Source organism: Panthera pardus, unplaced genomic scaffold, assembly GCF_024362965.1.
Source record: "Panthera pardus isolate Hobbes unplaced genomic scaffold, ASM2436296v1 HiC_scaffold_3, whole genome shotgun sequence".
Classification (NCBI taxonomy): domain Eukaryota; kingdom Metazoa; phylum Chordata; class Mammalia; order Carnivora; family Felidae; genus Panthera; species Panthera pardus.
Genome location: NW_026526876.1, coordinates 8,239,049 through 8,256,586, shown reverse-complemented (window position 1 = coordinate 8,256,586; position 17,538 = coordinate 8,239,049). Strand labels below are relative to the sequence as shown.

Here is a 17,538-nt window from a genome sequence, read left to right as displayed (position 1 = left end):
TTTTTTTTTTTTTAAGCAGAGAGAGAAAACTTTCTTTTTTAATTTTTATTTATTTTTGAGAGAGAGACAGACAGACAGGCAGAGCATGAGCAGGGGGAGGGGCAGAGAGAGAGGAGACACAGAATCCGAAGCAGGTTCCAGGCTCTGAGCTGCCAGCACAGAACCCGATGTGAGGCTCAAACCCACGAACCGTGAGATCATGACTTGAGCCAAAGTTCATCGTCCAACTGACTGAGCCACCCAGGCGCCCCTTGATTAATTTCTTTTAGCAAATACATGAATATATGCATCTCGATGTAGCCATATGTTGTTTGTGCTTTTGTTTTTTTATCATATATATAACCCTCCCAAGTAACCCTAGACCAGCACCGGGGTTGCAAGCTCGAACCCCACGACTGACTGGCTGTGTGACCTCAGGCCAGTTCTTAACCTCTCTGAGCCACAGCTGTAAAATGAAAATAAAGTAAGAGGCTGTGGAAGAGGCGTCTTGTCAGAAATGAGGCGAGGCACGTAAAACTCTTTTAAAAACCGTCTGGCACATAAAAAGAGCTCAGTTAATGTTAGCGGCTTTTATTCTAATTTATTCCCATGAATGCCGGCCCGTCCTCTGTTACTGAGCATTTTAGGTTATTTGGAATGGTTTTCTTATAAAAGCGCTGTTATGGGCAGTCATCCTTTCTGGCAACGTGTGCGGACTGCTTCATCCACCCCAGAACACCCTGAGACGGTGAAGAGCTGGAGGGCCCCTGATTTGCGTGGTGGAGAGAAACCCGCGCTGGCAGGGCCCCGAGAAGATGTGCTGTGCATTCGTGGCGGGCCCGGAGACAGCGCGTGAGGCAGGTGAGAATCAGGAGACTCTCAGCGGAGCAGCTGACATTTCAGATACATTTGGACCATCTCCCAGAGGAAGGCACTTCGCACACTTGTTCTGTTTCACGACCGCATTCCTGGGGCTCAGAAAGCCTCCTGGCTTGTCCCACAGCCTCTGTCAATTCCCCGCTGAATGCGCGACGGTGGCCCCGCCTGCCTGCCTGTGGTGGGTTCAGATCCTGATCTGGGTCCAGATGTTTTGTCTGGCCCCACCCAGACCTCTCCTTCCTGACTCATGGGACAGGAAGCTCCCGGGGGGGCTGCGGGGCAGAGCCTCTGAGGCTTTCTCCCCTGTCGGCAGTGAGAGGCCCTACATGGAATTCAGGTCACTGGCGGGGGTGGGGGAAGGAAGGACGTTCTGTGATGAGAAGCTAGACTCTTCCCAGGAGTGTGTGGAGGGGGGAGAGATGTCTGCTGGGTCCGCCTGCCAGCTGGTCCGACAGCGAGTGAGGGAAGATCTGGATATATCCTCTAACTCGGAGACTGAGGTTAGCAGCAGTGACTCTTTCGTGGAAGGAAATGAGCAGGGACAAGCAAAGCGAGGAAGGGAAGGGAAATGTTCACTGGCGTTCCTACATGGCCCACTTTGTGCCGGGTTCACAGCCGTGGTGCAGACGCGCCCATACAGCGGCCCTGTGGGAAGGTGCCATCAGCCCAATTCCAAAAGTGGGGAGCAGACTCAACAGAGCCCACAGCCACGTGCTGGTGAGCCCTCATCCTGGACGGTGGTGTTCTTCTCCAAGCTTCTTCCTCGGGGAGCAGGAACCTCTCCTAATAGGAGGATTAAGGCACACCCCTCCTCGCTCTCTCGGTTCGTGGGGTTCGGGCAGGGCTGACCCCCATGACTCCCACCTGACCAGCCTAAGCTCCCACCCTCCTCCAGTCACCCCCTGACAGGGCCCTGGACCATCAGAGCCAGCCACAGCCAGCTCTGGGTCGTTCTCAAAGAAAGAGAATTTCTTTGCTTTCGGCTGCCAGCGTAAGATTCAAAGATACAGGATCTAAGTGTGGCTGTTTTGGAGTCACAAAGGGGCAGCCTTCTTGGGAATAAAGTTAATTTAGAGGAACGCAGAAATGAGAGATGGAAAGAAAGAGGAAAATAAGAAATCATCTGAAAACCGAGCCCCCACCACATATCGGTGCATCCAGGCAGCTTGAAGATTGACTACCCCCGGAATTTTCATTTAGGTGAGCCGATAAATCTTCGTTTTTGCTGGACACCCGAAGCTGACTTCCCGTCAGAGGGGAATGAATTCTCACGACCAGGGCAGAGCACTGGAATTAGGACTGGGCCGGGAGGGTCCGCGTTCCTTCTTGTTCTTGGTGCCTCACTCTGCAGGATGTAAACCCTTGTCTCTGAAAAGACCTCTCAATTTGCTGCCTTGTATAGGCCGACCTCATCCCGCTAGGTGGGAGGCTGGTGGGGAGGGAGGTCTGGCCCTACAAACCCTGATACCTGCACGTACAGAATTGCAGATTGCTTTTTACCTGGATTTCATTGGTTCCACTTCACGCTGGTGAACGTTTAACAAGCGAACAAACAAAAGAGCTCTGTTCCGTTTCTGTGGTGTAAATATTTCCACCGGGGCCAATGCCAGGCTGCCAACCTGACATCAGTGAATGTGGGCGCAGGAATAAGTGTAAGGAGCACCCCATTAAATAGTATTCCCACCATGGAGTTGTAATAGTTGTGAATAACCGTAAGATGATAAGAAGTAGGGACACTTGGGTGGCTCAGCCAGTTATGCATCCGACTTCAGCTCAGGTCATGATCTCCCGGTTCGTGAGTTCAAGCCCCGCATCGGGCTCCACGCTGACCGTGTGGAGCCTGCTTGGGAATTCTCTCTCTCCCTCTCTCTCTCTCTCTGCCCATCCCCCGCTTCCAGTCTCTCTCTCATTCTCTCTCTCTCTCCCCAAATAAACATTAAAATGCCTTTGCTTTTCATATATTTTATCCCCTTATAAGTTTATATAATTTAATTTTTAAAGTTAAAGATTTTTTAATGTTTATTTACTGTTGAGAGAGACAGAATGTGAGTGGGAGAGGGGCAGAGAGGGAGACACAGAATCCCAAGCAGGCTCCAGGCTCTGAGCTGTCAGCAGAGCCCCACGCAGGGCTCGAACTCCTGGACAGAGAGATCATCACCTGAGTGGCAGTCAGATCCTCAATCTACTGAGCCACTCACTCACCCCTTGTTCTGGTTTAAATTTTTTAAAAAGGCCGGTGGGTGGAGGGGGGTGGGGGTGGGGCTGAGAACCTGGAAGCAATCCTGAAAGCTTGATTTTGGTGAGGGTCTGTACCAGGTTGAAGTGAAACTGAATGTGTAATTAACTATCTGGATGGAATTTATGGTCCAAAGATGTCTGTGGGCAAAGCCAGGAAGCACTCTGTAAAGGAGATTGCCAAGTGCAGGAAGCCCCTCCAGAGAGTCCTGGGGATAGGGCAGGGAGGACACTGAGGAAGGGGGCCTCAGCAACCCCTCCTGTTGCAATTTTTGGAACACCTTGGACTTTTCACCTTTGTTCCTTGCAGCTTGTGAATTACACCACCACCGCCTTCTGGAACACACCCTTCTACTTTGCACTGAAATAGCAATAATGTTGCATCTACTAGCTGAATAGCCAGTCCTGTAGTAAACAGTTTAACTGTGTCAGGGCCGATCATCATTCTTTGAAAACAACTCCTTGTAACCTTGTGGTTTTTGCCTTTATGAGCCTGTTGATTCTGCTAGGCTGGCGTGTCTCCCGGATTTCAATCCTAAAACCTCAAATAAATGCTCTGGTTCCTTTGCAGCCTCTTCTTGGTCCGCAACTCTTCCTGGGCGTGGTCTGCTGGTTCTGCTCCGGAAGAGCGTCTGGGAGCCCTGAAATAGGTGTGCGGGGTCCATAGGTGAAATAGGTCTTGTGTTGGGCAGCAGTCCAGCAGGAAGTAGAGGGCACGTCCACATTAGCATGATGTGAGGTTTTCTGGAGATGCGCTTCACAGAGGTGCGGTTAGGTACCCAGATACAGTAGGGGTGCAGCTGGACTCCAGGCCCGATAACCTCCGGGTTCTGGGACCCTGGGTGTGAATGTGCAGGCATTGGGGCTTGAGGACCAGTCACCGGAGATGGGGACAGAGGGGGCTGGGGAGAGTGGCACGTCTGCTCAGAAATGGGACCTTTCCCTGGGGATGTTCAGGGAGGGACCCAGGGAACAAACACTCTTGACCTCACTCTCCTCCTTCCTTCTGAGTCTCTATCTCAACTTGGCATTGGCTGGACCCGCTCATAAGCCAGAGGGTAAGGAAGCTGGCCATTTTCAGCCTCTCCAGGAGACTGCAGAAAGGTGGAGGGGTCTGAATGTCAAATGGCACCGGTCTTGACCTTGGGTATCTCACTGAGTCGTGGACACCCTGATCCTCTGTCTTGGGGCTAGGAAAAGGGCCAAGGAACATGGCTTTTGGAACCACCCTGGGCCACCTTTATCCCAAAGGCATTCAGGATCTGGTCACCTCCCCTGCTAGGGGCAGCAGGCTGTTTCTGAAGGTGCACTGCCCTCCACCCTGGGGCCAATCCTGCTTTTCCAGCCTGGCAAAGCTTCCTGGCATGAGGAGAAGGGGTCTGGGGGGCAGACCCCTGGAAATGGTCCCAGCCTCTGTTGCCAGAGACATCGCCAGGAACCACTGGTTGGTGCTCGCCCTGCATCTCGAGATTCTACAGGGGCCTCTTCCATGGACACTCAGATGAGGGAGCCCTTTCCCGGGGGGACAAGGGCTCCGGGCACCCCTTGTACTGCCATCCTCAGGGATTGTAAGACCTTCTCGCTAATCTGAATTTTCTCATCTGCAAAACTGGAGGGCCTGGACCAGATGATCCTGGTTCCGAAGGATACCTCCAGCTCTCCGAATGTTTAATGTCTAGGAGTGGAGTCTCAAGGTCATTCCCATGATGGCAAGTGTGTCCTTCTACAGCCAGGAGGTGGCAGCAAAGCCCTGTAGGCTAGGGGGAGGTTCTGCTCTCCAAAGCACGGTTTGGTGGTTGGGCTTCTAGACTGAACAATAGTAATCAATGATAATGGCAACAATGTCATTATCGTTGCCACTATTGTGAGCAAATAGCAGCAGTGCCTCCTGAGGTTCACTCTGTACTGTGCAGGTGAGGAAACTCCTTGCACAGTATCACATAGGAATTTTCCAACAACCCCATCCTGTCCGTGGGTATAGTGCCAAGACTTCCAGCCCCATGTTGAGGCTCAGGGACATTACCTGACCTGCCCAAGGACTTCTAGAAAGCAGGACACGCCAAGACAGGAACGCACACTTTGGTCCTATGCACTCTCTACGTCACTGCTCGGGAGACCTGAGGCGAGGAACTTTCTGCCACCCTCTTGGTTTTTCCAGAGAGTTAGAGGGGTCAGAGGGGCTGAACCAAAGAGCCTGAGTGAGGCTCTCCCTGGAATTTGATAAGGAGATGCCGGGAAATAAAACTCAACACAGGAGCCTCTTTTTTCTTATTCCAGTCCTTAGAAAAGAACTTTCTTAAAAAAAATTTTTTTATTCTCATCAGGACATACTTGGTGTCTAGGTATGGAAGATTCTCATTCATTCATGCATCCCTTCATTCAAGGACCAGGATTCTGAGGTAGTGTAAGACATTGGAATGCACTGGGAAGGGTATAGGAACGTTCTTTCTTTCTAACTCAGAAATCTGGGGGCCCAGAGCTTGGATGTGGGGACCTGAGTAAGTGCAGACGTGTGGGGGTGGCTCATCGTTGGGGGGAGCCTCGAGCAAACTGGGGAATGTTGGAGCCCATGGGGATTCTGTTTTTTTTTTTTTTAATTTTTTAATGTTTATTTATTTTTGACACAGAGAGAGAGACAGAGCACGAGCGGGGGAGGGGCAGAGAGAGAGGGAGGCACAGAATTGGAAGCAGGCTCCAGGCTCTGAGCTATCAGCACAGAGCCTGACGCGGGGCTCGAACTCACAGACCTCGAGATCATGACCTGAGCCGAAGTCGGATGCTCAACCGACTGAGCTACCCAGGGGCCCCTATTGGGATGTCAGAAGGGAATGGAATTCTAGAGGAATTTTTTTGATGACTCTCCTCCCCCACGCCTGCACGGTGTAATTAAGTCCTCAAACCAGCGGAAACCCCTTAGAGACACAGCCCAACCCCAGACTGTTGTCCATCTGGTCCCAAGTCTTAGACTCCACCCATGTCCTGAGGCTTACCCCTCCCCACTGTGATGACGGGTCCCTGGAATGCTAACTGTGTGCCAGGATCTAGATCAAGGGTGCTTCTTCATTATCTTATTTACTTCTGAACATAACCCTATAAAGTGCATTGTTACACCCCCATTTTACATGCCAGGTAGCTGAGGCTTAAAGTCGTAAAGTGACTTGCCCCAAATCACCAAGCTAGTTAGCGACGGGGCAGGTCTGGGACCCACGCGGGTCGGCACCCTGGGGTGGCTCTTACCACCGCATCACGTGCCTACGCGGAGGCAAAACCCACCCTGTGAGACTGTGTGCTGTGCGGTGAGTCTGATCTCATCTTCTCAACACGGGACAAGCCGTAGCCTGTCTGCAACCCTTCTAGAAAATGAGGGCATCAATATTGGCCTGATCTGGCCGGCTTGTTTCGTGGCTTGAATGGAAAGGAAAACAAAAATGCACATGTGAATGCTGGAGATGAACAAACTCGTTCTGTGTGTTTGCATTGCTATCATTACTCTTATTGGGAGGGCTGGACTGGGGCTGCTTTCTGGGGGCCTTGAGAATGACCTCAGTTTCCTTGTCTACAGAATTGAGGAGGTTGGGCCCTTACTTCTTTATATGCACAGCAGACTCTTAAACCACCCCGAGCAAGCAGAATGGATGAACACACAGATAATGAACACACAGAGCTGGAGAGACGAGGAGTCAGGAGATTTTATTCCTCACAACATTGTGCCTCCCTCCACCGCCCATCTCCCGAGGCGTCCCATGGCAATGGCGTCCGGAAGGCCTCATTCTTCCATCTTCTGTGGGAAAAAAACAATCAGGGAACGAGTCAAACCAAAGGCAAGGTGGACTGTTGCCTTCATGTGGCACAGCCGGAAAGGCACGAAAAATATTACGGAGTGGCACGGTTTCCCCCTTGCACGTCATAAAAACAAAGCTGGGAGCCCCTGAAGATGGACGAGCCCCCCCGAGAAAGTAGGGGCTTCCTGGGCGGTGCCTCTTACCACAAAGAGGGACGGGGATGATTAGGTGTCTGGCCCCCTTGTCCCCCTCTGCCCCATGAGCCTGGAGCCACCGGGGGCCTGGCCAAGGCGTGGCATCTGGGAGTTCAGGGCCAGCAGCGGGGAAGAGGCTGCAGCCTACGTCCTCCACACTCTCCCTGGGGTGCTCCCCTGGTCCTGGTCTCGGGACGTCTGCTCTCACCTGGCTCCCCACATCTCGGCTCTTGGCCCGGAGCTTGTTGACCTGAGACTCTGCGATGTCGGCCCTCTCCTCCGCCTCCTCCAGCTCGTGCTGGACCCTCCGGCACTTGGACATCTGTGTGTTGGCCTGCTCCTCCTGTGGAAGAGAGAGGGGCTAGAGGCTGAGGAAGCCCTTCACTCTGGCTCTGAGGCTCCGAGTCCCTGAGGGGCCTTGGGGGACACTCCCAGCCCCTGACGGCCGATGCTGTCTGATCACCTCGAGGGTACTGCTGTCCTAGGACCCCCGCCTGTCCCCTCACGTCCCTACTCTGTGCTAACACCCCCACTGGAGCTCTTTGGCGGGGACCCCAGTCCTCAGTCCTCCCGAGGCACCTGGAAGGTCAGAGGCCAGTAGCCCAACACCCCCCCTCCCCCCGCCCTGGCCTCCTCCAGCCCTTGTCTGCCTGTGGCCTGGCCGCCGTGCACGTCTGTCAAGGGCGATCTGAGGGTTCTTGAAGAAGGTGGCCTCCTGGGAAGTCCTGCTGCGACCGTGCTAATCCAATGGGTACAAATCCCTCCCCCATTTAATCAGTTCAGATCTGCTTCCTTGCGGTCAGGATGGAACCACCAGCCCCTTGGGCACAGAGGAAAACAGGGCAAGGAGAGAAACCATATATGCTCAGTCATTTGTCGACAGCAGGGTCTCCCCAATTTTGTTCCTCAGGACACCAGTCCGGTGGGCTGCTCTGGATATAATAAAAGGTTCTGGGGTACTGGGTGGCTCAGGTCAGGATCTTGCAGTTCGTGGGTTCAAGCCCCGCGTCGGGCTCTGTGCTGACAGCTCAGAGCCTGGAGCCTGCTTCAGATTGTGTGCCCCACCACCACCTCTGTGCCTCCCCAGCTCATGCTCTGTCTCTCTTTCTCTCAAGAATAAACATTAAAAAAAAAAAAGGTTCTGAGTTCCACTAAGGGTGAGCCACACTACGTTCTAGAATATTCTGTCCACTTTGAAGGGTGCATTTCACGTCACCTAAAAAATCTGAGAAATCCTTGAAACCAGCCAGTTCGACTCTGTTTAACCTAGAGTTTCCAAAACTATTTCTTTTCTGTAAAATAGAGAGTACCCCCCCTTGCCCTCCTCCTGCCCCCCCCCCCCCGAAGGTTCCTGCTAGTAACTTCCCTTAGGTCTATCTGATCAGGGTGGTGGGTGGCAATTAGAGAGGGCAGGAAGGATAAGGCCCTGGGGACCAGGGATGGGGGCAAGGGGGGATGCCGTGAACCAGGGTAGGGGGGTTTAAGGTGAGGCTGTGGGGTACCCTGAGCTGGTTGGGGTGTCAGGGCGAAGTGAGGCCGGCAGGGTGGGGATAGGGGATAAAATGAGGGGGCTGGCCACGAGACTGAGGCGGGAGGCACCCAGGAGGTGCAGCTGGGGTTTGGGGGACAGGCTTGTTTGACACAAACCAGGGGAGGGAGGAAGGGCAGGTGTCCCTGAATCAGCAACCTACAAATAAAACCCCAGGGTCTGGCTCCGTGGACATTGCCCAGGGCTGGGGGTGCTGGGGCCCCCCTACTCACAGCCTCCTCGGCCTGCCTCTTGTACGCCTTCACTTTGGCCTGAAGCTTGTCCACCAGGTCCTGGAGCCTAAGGATGTTCTTGCGGTCCTCCTCAGCCTGCGAACATAGCACCGTGCCAGGGTCCCCCAGACCCTCTTCTGCTCCCGAGGGGGCCGGCGCTCGCGGAGGCTTTGGAGCCCCTTACCTGGTACGTCATTTCCTTGACTTTGCGCTCATATTTGTGAGCCCCTTTCAGAGCTTCGGCCCCCCTCTTCTGCTCGGCGTCCAGCTCACTTTCCAGCTCCCGCACCTGGGTTTGGGGGGAGAGAGCACAGCATCCGGATCGGAGCCCCTGTGCTTCTCCTGCACACGCGTGAGTGGGGGGCATTTTCGGGAAAACTCGGGATCCTCTGATGATAGTTTGTAAAAATGTCTCCTCCTCACGCTCAGGAACCACATTTTTAATTTATTTTTAGTTATTTTTAAAAAATGTTTATTTTTGAGAGAGAGACAGAGCATGAGCGGGGGAGGAGCAGAGAGAGAGGGAGACACAGAATCTGAAACAGGCTCCAGGCTCTGAGGTGTCCGCACAGAGCCCGAGCGGGGCTCGAACCCACAATCCGTGAGGTCACGACCTGAGCCGAAGTCAGAGGATCGACTGACTGAGGCACCCAGGCACCCCGCTCAGGAACCACACTTTGGTCACAAGGCCACCACGGTCTGTGCAGTGGCTTTGTGCAAACGATAGCAAGATGCCCTCCTTGGGCAGTGACAGCTCTTAGGGGCACACGGCTGGGCTATCAAGCCGGGCTCTTCATAAGACGCCTCTTTCTGTGGGGCCAGCAGCCCGGTGAGGCCTGTGCTCTGGCCCTGACTTGTCCCCGCGGGCGAAGCCAGCACGGCCATCTGGGGTGGCCCTGATTCCTGGTTAATGAGAATGTGCGGGTCATGATGAGAGCCTGGGCCAGGAACGGTCTGGGCGTGTTGAAGGGCCTGGTCCAGCTGATTGATGCTGAGCAGGTCAGGGGCTGCTCCTGAGAATGAGTTCTTACGCGTCTAGGATGGACATTATAATTCCTTCCCCACTTACCTCAAATGTGGGGATCAATTAGACAAACGAGGGGCGCCTGGGTGGCTCAGTTGGTTAAGCGTCCGACTCTTGGTTTCCGCTCGGGTCATGATCTTACCGAGTCCCGCATCGGGCTCTGTTCTAACAGTGTGGAGCCTACTTGGGATTCTGTCTTTCTCGTCTCTCTCTGCCCCTCCCCCACTGTGCTCTCTGAGTCTCTCTCTCTCTCTCAATATAACTTAAAAAAATATCAAAGTTATGTGCAAGTATGTTTGATAAAGCGATACATAGGTGTTGTTCATTTCACAGCTGCCTCTGCCTTTCCTGAAGTCTTGAGAGGACAGGTCAGCCACTGAGAACACAGGTCACTAACTAGCCCCGACTCCACAGTCCAGGGACCGTGGCAGCCAGCCCCCGGGAATCCCAGCGGCCACAGACGGGGGCAGCTCAGGCCTTGTGGACTCACCAGGTCAACCTTGAAATCCACCAGTGGAACGGGGTAACTCTGGGCACTGTCCCAAAACAGATCCCTGGGACTCCTGGCCACCCCACAAGCTCTGGGAAGCTGCTTTCCATTAGGTTCTACAAAACGCGTGTGCTCCTGCAGTGCTCTTGTGGCCTCTGCGAGGTTTACAGAAGTAAAGATAACTGGGTGGCTGTTATTGGAGGCCAGTCGAGATGCCTCATGTGCGAGGGGAGGCTGGCCGAGGAGGGCTCCCTGCCAACCCAGGAATCAAAGAATCGTGGAGGATGGCATGGGATCTAATCCCTCCCTCAGTGGAGGGATCCGTGAGAAGGACAGACCTAAATTCACTTAACACTGTATGACTGGGAATAATTAAAAACAAGCATTTAAAGAATTTTGGAGGACAGCGCTTAGCGCAGAGCCTGATGCGGGGCTTGAACTCACACACCGTGAGATCATAACCTGAGCAGAAATCAAGAGTCCAATGCTCAACTGACTGAGCCACCTAGGCGCCCCCTGGTGTTGACTTTTGTTACTCACATGTCCACGGCTGCCTCGTTTTTAGCCAAAAGATCCTTTTTACAGCGTGTATGTGCTGGTGACCACATCCTTGGGAGGCTGGCATGAAGACTGACCGCATTTGAGGCCCTTCCCTGCTGGGAGAGGTCATCTCCTTCCCTTTGCCAGCCCCTCCCGCCCTTCCCCACCTACGTTTCCATTTCCTCCCTCTGGGACAACAGGGACTTTCTACAAACTCCCCCCAAACCCCAGCCCTTTTCCAGAACTTCGACTGGTAGTGGAGCCCATTTTCAAAACAAAAGAAATAAGAACCTTCACAGGTCTAAAAGGAGAAGCAATGGGTACTGGAAACCAAGGGAGAAATTAGCAAAGAAAGGAAAACAAACACAAAGAAGTTCCCAGATAATGAAAGAGCAGGATTCCCTTGGGCAAGGCGGTGACTTTTCCTGCGGGCATTGGCGGGGGGAGGGGGAGGAGGGGAGTGGGGGGAGAGCCAGTCTAGGAAGGAGCACAGTGTTGTGGACTGCGTTGGGACTGGGAGAGCTGGAAAGGAACAGGAGCCAGAGGTAAAGAGACACTATAGACTTTAGGTAGGACGGGCCACTGCTCACCAAAGTGGAGGCTGGCCCCAAATGGGGCTCCCACCAAATATGTGATTTTAAGAATGTGAAGTATATCCCCCCTTATTTCCGTGGGTCCCAGTTCCCATGAAAACAGGACGTGAACGTTTGCAAGTGTCATTACCCCCGAAGCTACCGAGGCCTAAGCCTTGTAAAGTGGGTGGGGGTGTGTGTTGGGCTGTGGGAAGCAGCGAATGTCTGAATGTCTGGACCGCGGCTGTGCCCCAGGTGGCGAAACGCGATATCACTTGGAGAGCCAGAGAGTCCTCTCCAGCCGCCGCCCTGCCCGCCCTACCCGGTTCTCCAGTTTCTGGATCTGCTTCTTCCCGCCCTTCAGGGCCAGCTGCTCAGCCTCGTCCAGACGGTGCTGAAGGTCCTTCACCGTCTGCTCCAGGTTCTTCTTCATCCGCTCCAGGTGGGCGCTGGTGTCCTGCTCCTTCTTCAGCTCCTCGGCCATCATGGCCGCCTGATTAAGCGCATGGAAAGTAGCAGTGGGCCACCTGGCATCCCTACCCGGCGCACGGGGAGGATGCCATCAAGGTCAATGCTGAGCGTGTTGGTCCCGCCTCCCTCATTCAGCCTGCACCGCGACGTACCTCCTCCCCACGTTGTCTCTGCGGAGGCTTTATCTCATTCCCTCTGCTGACGGCAGGTCAGCAGGAGACGAAACCCACTTGCCTGGTCTCGGCTTAGAAGCCCCTTCCCCACCAAGCCAAGCACTTGCTCTGAAAAGAAGGAACGGAGCTCACATCCGTGATGGCCTTCTTGGCCTTCTCCTCCGCGTTTCTGGACTCCTGCATCGAGTTCTCCACCTCCGCCTGGCACTGAGCTATGTCGGCTTCCAGTTTTTTCTTGGTATTTATCAGGCTCGTGTTCTATAAAAAGAATCAGATGCCAGTGGTATAGGTTGTATTTGGACGCTCGAAACAACCGAGAGGGAGAAAGTTGGGTGGGGAAGGAAACACATCATGATCGTGTTTCTTATTTCCCACACGGGGATTTGCCGGATGCTCTTTTATTCTTGACCGAACACAAGGTCCTGAAACAGACACAAGAACTGCACGTAAAATCATTGGTTAAATGATACAAGTAGATTTTCCCATAAATGAGGAAGAATATTCAGTAAGAGGTGTTGGAGCAAAGAAAGGATGGGTAGACATAAGTATATAAAACGTGAAATTTGTTTTTTTTTTTTTTTGAGGGGGGTGGAGGGGCAGAGAGAGAGAGAGAGAGAGAGAGAGAGAAAATCCTGACGCAGGGCTCAAACTCATGAACCGTGAGATCATGACCTGAGCCAAGATCAAGAGTTGGATGCTTAACCAACTAAGCCATCCAGGTGTCCCTAAAATGTGAAACAATTCTTTAAAAAATTTTTTTAATGTTTTATTTTTGAGAGAGAAAGAGAGAGAGAGAGAGAGAGAGAGAGGATGAATGAGTGGGTGAGGGGCAGAGAGAGAAGGAGACACAGAATCGGAAGCAGGCTCCAGGATCTGAGCTGTCAGCACAGAGCCAAATGTGGGGCTTGAACTCGTGACCATGAGATCATGACCTGAGCCAAAGTCAGACGCTTAACTGGCTGAGCCACCCAGACGCCCTGGTATTTTTCTTCTGTTCATGTGCTTGTATCGTCTATATTTTGCAACAAATAATTTAAAAAAAACTTTCATAAAGGTAGGGGTGCCTGGAGTGCCTGGGTGGCTCCGTCGGGTAAGCGGCCGACTGGTGATTTTGGCTCAGGTCATGATCTCACAGTTTGCGTGTTTGAGCCCTGCATCGGGCTCTGTGCTGACAGTGCAGAGCCTGCTTGGGATTCTCTCTCTCTCTCTCTCTCTCTCTCTCTCTCTCTCTCTCTCTCGGTGTCTCAAAAATAAATAAGTAAACTCAAAGAAATTAAAGAAACTTTTACAAATGTAACAACGTAATTATTTTGAAAGACAATTCTCATTTTCCAAGGTGGTGGCTTGGATGTCTCCTCCTCCGGTCTCGTTATGTAATAATTCATCCTTGCCTTCTCTGATGTCCCCACAACGTGCATCTTCAGCTTAAAGACAGCTCAGAAATCTGGCATCTGGAGCCTACTCATTCCAAGAACGAAAGCTTGAGGCGACTGGCTCTTGACCGCTGGTCTGGGAGGAAGGGAGGGTGCTGCCTTCCACCGTATGGGTGGCCTGCCTGTCCCCCGTGCCCCTCCGGATGGACGCACCTGCGAGTTCAGGAGCTGCACGCGGTCGCTGGCGTCCAGAAGCTCCTGCTCCGACAGCCTGCGGGTCCGCTCTGTCTGCTCCAGGGCCGCCTTCAGCTCCTCCAGCTCCTCCAGCAAGAGGCCGTTCCTGCGCTCCACAATGGCCAGCTGCTCCTTGAGGTCCTCGTTGCTCCTCAGGGCGTCATCCAGGTGCAGCTGGGAAGCCTTCAGGGAAAACCTGGCGTGAGGCTGGAGCCCAGGCCGAGAGCCCCCCGGGTCCGCCAGGGCCTGTGCGCTGACCTTGAGCTGGCCCTGCACGGTGTGCAGGTGCTTCTGGGTCTCCGCCACCTGGCGGCTGGAATGGCCCAGCTGGATCTCCATCTCGTTGAGGTCTCCCTCCATCTTCTTTTTCAGCCTCAGGGCATCGTTCCGGCTCCGGATTTCGGCATCCAGCACGCTTTGCATGGCCTCTGCGGCCCGCTGGCTGTTTCTTTTCAGCTGCTCGATTTCTTCGTCCTTCTCAGTGACCCTGCGGTCAAGCTCGGATTTCACCTGGCTCAACTCCAGTTGGATGCGCAAGATCTTGCTCTCTTCGTGTTCCAGGGAACCCTGATGAAGGCAGACGGGTGACTGGGTGGGCAGCTGTCTTCTCAAACGGCTGTTTTCCTCCCCGTTACGAGAAAACGGGTGTTATTTTACCCGTTTTACAGAGAGCCAGAGGTCAAGCAATTTGGCCCCAAATGACCCTCCCAGTAACGAAACTGGAACTAAAACTTTGTATCTGTTATTAACAATTTTATGTCTTGCGGAGGACGGAGCATCTTTTTGAGTCAGTAAAACCTTTATTGGGTGTGTCTATTCTAAGCGACCATAAGTCAGGGGCCACTTATTCTCCAAAACGACAGGGTAATTGCTTTCCGGTCATCCTGCGTTATGCAAATTTCCCTAGACACAGCGCGACTGTCCACCCGACCTGCGCTGGCCACACTGATCAGGGCATCGGGACACTGAGCCTATATGTTGCCTTTACAGAAGTCCCAGTGGCCAAAGATGGTTGTGTGTGACTGTAAAAACCGAGCAATTCTGAGACAGCTCTCAGGATGTTTGATGATGGATTCTTGCTTCCTGAGAGGAAGACACTGAGGGCATAATGAACACATTTATTTATTTTCAAAAGGGGAGATGTGATGAGCTGAGCTGGAGGGGGCCCCGGGAGGAGAAACACAGCACAGCTGTTTCCCTGGGGATGGCTGGATGTTAATTCCCATGAAGCCTTGGCATCTCCTGGCAGGAGACAGCCCCAAAGTCATGGTCTAGTCAGTCCCCCCTCGTTCAGGGTCCCGCCCTCCTGAGCTTCCTCGTGTCTTGCCCCAGACCCTTACCTCCACCTCCTCCAGGGCCACCTGGAGGTCTGACTTTTCTTGCTCTACCTGCTTCTTGGTCTTTTCCACTTCCTGCAGATTCTTGCCAGTCTCTGCAATCTGCTCGGTTAAGTCGGAAATCTCTTCTGCAAAGGACGGGCTCGATTTAGATCATTTCATCTGGTTCCAGCTGACAACCGAGGCATTTTGCCAGGGATCTTGGGGATGGGTGACACATTCACGTTTATATAGGACAGGATACAGGGGGACCCTTCAGGTGAGGGGTCAGCAGGACACAGGTTTGTTGCCTCACCTGAACTCTGCAGAGAGGAGTGGTAAGAACAACACCCTGTGGCCCTTAACACTTCACAAAGTGTATAACAGGGTCACGGTGAGGGCCAGAAAAGGAAATTTGTGGAGACGATGCATAGAATATAGGATCATTGTCTTTCAGAGCCAGAAGGAGTTTTAGGGGGTGTAGGATCTGGTCTGATTTTGCAGATCAGGGGTCTGAGGTCCTAAGGGATTTAGTGATATGCTGGAGGACACAACGCCACGTAGAGACGGAATCCATGGGGGGAACTTGTTCTCCAAGAAGAGGTGAGCTTAGCAATTCATTTTGCCCTTTGTGCTGCAGAATGAGACCTTGGTGTGATTGCTGTACATGAGCAGCGCTGAGCTCCAGGGTCAGCTGAACAGATGGGAGGGTTTTGAGGGACAGCGGGAAGAAGAAAGAGGGAGGAGGCAAGAAGGGGTACGGGTGCAAACCTGGGGTGCGGAGAGAGCTCACCTTGCAGTTTTTTTAAAGCTTATTTATTATTTATTTAGAGAGAGACAGAGACAGCATGAGATGGGTAGGGGCAGAGACAGAGAGAGAAGAGAGGGAGAGGGAGAGGGAGAGGGAGAGGGAGAGAGAGAGAGAGAGAGAGAGAGAGAGAGAGAGAGAGAATCCCAAGCAGGCTCCATGCTGTCAGCACAGAGCCCGACACGGGGCTCGAACCCACGAACTGTGAGATCACGACCTGAGCTGAAACCAAGAGTCGGACACTTAACGGACTGAGCCTCCCAAGCGCCCCATCACCTTGCAGATTTTTATTCTCCCGCCTCAGTGTCTCCAGCTGGTCCACCACCTCCTCGTAGGCATTCTGCATCTTGAAGATTTCAGTACTAAGTGACCTGGATCCTTTCTGAGCGGCTTCCAACTCAGCCTGACTCTCGTCCAGCTTTTGCTTCCACTCTGCAAGGACCTGGGAGATGACCAAGGGACACGTGAGCAGCAGAAAGGGCCAGGGGACCCGGGAGAGCCCATGAAAACAAGGAAGCTTGTGTCAGCAATGCCAGGGTTTCACCCTCCCGTCCTGGGAGTCTAGAAACAGGTCTAGATCACGGGCCCCAGACTCTGCTATTCCCACAGGCCGTCTGCTGGGTTCCTATAGGTGTTTGGGTTCTCCAGGGGAACCTGAATCAGCTTTCTCTAAAAATTCACTTTGGAGAGACAGTCACAAAAGCAGAGAGGCGTTGCAAATCCCAACCGCCCACACCGTGATTTGCTGCTCAGAGGGTCTCCCTGATGTGTGGGCATCTCACACATCCCAGCGTGAGAAGCCGGGGCTCTCGGGGGGCAGACCTTATCCAGGTCTCTCTGCTTCCTGTCCAGGATGGCACGGGCTGTGTTGGTGCGTTCCAAGTCCAGCATCAAATCATCCACTTCCCCCTGAAGCCTCTGCTTGGTTTTCTCCAAGGAGGCGCACTTGGCACTCACTGCCTCTGTGTTCTCCTCTGCTTCCTGGAGCCTCTGAGCCAGCTTTTTCCTAAAAGAACCAGAGTTTCCCCCCAACTTGGCAAAGGTGGACTATTTCAGAACTACCTGTTAGACCGGATGAGGAGGAACAGTCTGTTCGGGACTGGAACTTGGTAAGACCGAGACCTGGAAGGTCATGAGCGGACAGGGTCTAGGTATCGCCTGAAGAATTGCTAAGTGCTGGGTGGCAAAGCAGGCCAGCGAGAAGCCACCAAAGCAACAAGGTGGAGTGGACAGTCCCAGGGGAGGGACAGGGATGCCCCATCTGAAAGCTTAAGAAAACTCAAGGGCCTGGAGAGGAAGGAAGAGAGAGTCTCTCAAAGTAGGAAGAATTCTCTGTCTCTTCACTTGTGTCTTGGGGTCACCTCTCCCGCCGTAGCCCGGGACCCCGTACTTGGCCTCCTCCAGCTCCTCTGTGCGCTGGATGGCGTCCGTCTCGTATTTGGTCCTCCACTGGGCCACCTCGCTGTTGGCCTTGGACAGCGCCCTCTGCAGCTCGGCCTTGCCCTCCTGCTCCTCCTCGTACTGTTCCCGCAGCAGGTCACAGTCGTGGCGGGAGGACTGCAGGGCGTGGGCCAGCGCGTTCTTGGCCTACGGCAGTATGATGGTGAGACTGCAAAGATGTCTATCTGGCCATCTTCCAAGCTAAGGTATTTCCACTTTAAACCAGCATTTCCCAACGTGAACCATTCCCAAGCTGCCTTCACAAAG

General features: G+C 53.3%; 1 protein-coding gene across 1 annotated transcript in view; it reads right to left on the bottom strand.

Moving 5' to 3' along the window:
- Nucleotides 1-6,764: 6,764 nt before the first annotated feature.
- Nucleotides 6,765-17,538, bottom strand: part of LOC109245866 (myosin-13) — a 53,209-nt gene continuing 42,435 nt past the window's right edge. Inside the window, exons 28-39 of the mRNA XM_053892895.1 lie at nucleotides 17,222-17,418; nucleotides 16,654-16,837; nucleotides 16,108-16,273; nucleotides 15,048-15,172; nucleotides 13,966-14,274; nucleotides 13,687-13,890; nucleotides 12,233-12,358; nucleotides 11,779-11,949; nucleotides 9,015-9,119; nucleotides 8,831-8,926; nucleotides 7,278-7,412; nucleotides 6,765-6,874 (exon numbers count right to left, since the gene is read on the bottom strand). Of these exons, the coding sequence (XP_053748870.1) occupies nucleotides 6,860-6,874; nucleotides 7,278-7,412; nucleotides 8,831-8,926; nucleotides 9,015-9,119; nucleotides 11,779-11,949; nucleotides 12,233-12,358; nucleotides 13,687-13,890; nucleotides 13,966-14,274; nucleotides 15,048-15,172; nucleotides 16,108-16,273; nucleotides 16,654-16,837; nucleotides 17,222-17,418 (1,833 nt within the window). The 3' untranslated portion in view covers nucleotides 6,765-6,859. The remainder of the gene's footprint in view (nucleotides 6,875-7,277; nucleotides 7,413-8,830; nucleotides 8,927-9,014; nucleotides 9,120-11,778; nucleotides 11,950-12,232; nucleotides 12,359-13,686; nucleotides 13,891-13,965; nucleotides 14,275-15,047; nucleotides 15,173-16,107; nucleotides 16,274-16,653; nucleotides 16,838-17,221; nucleotides 17,419-17,538) is intronic.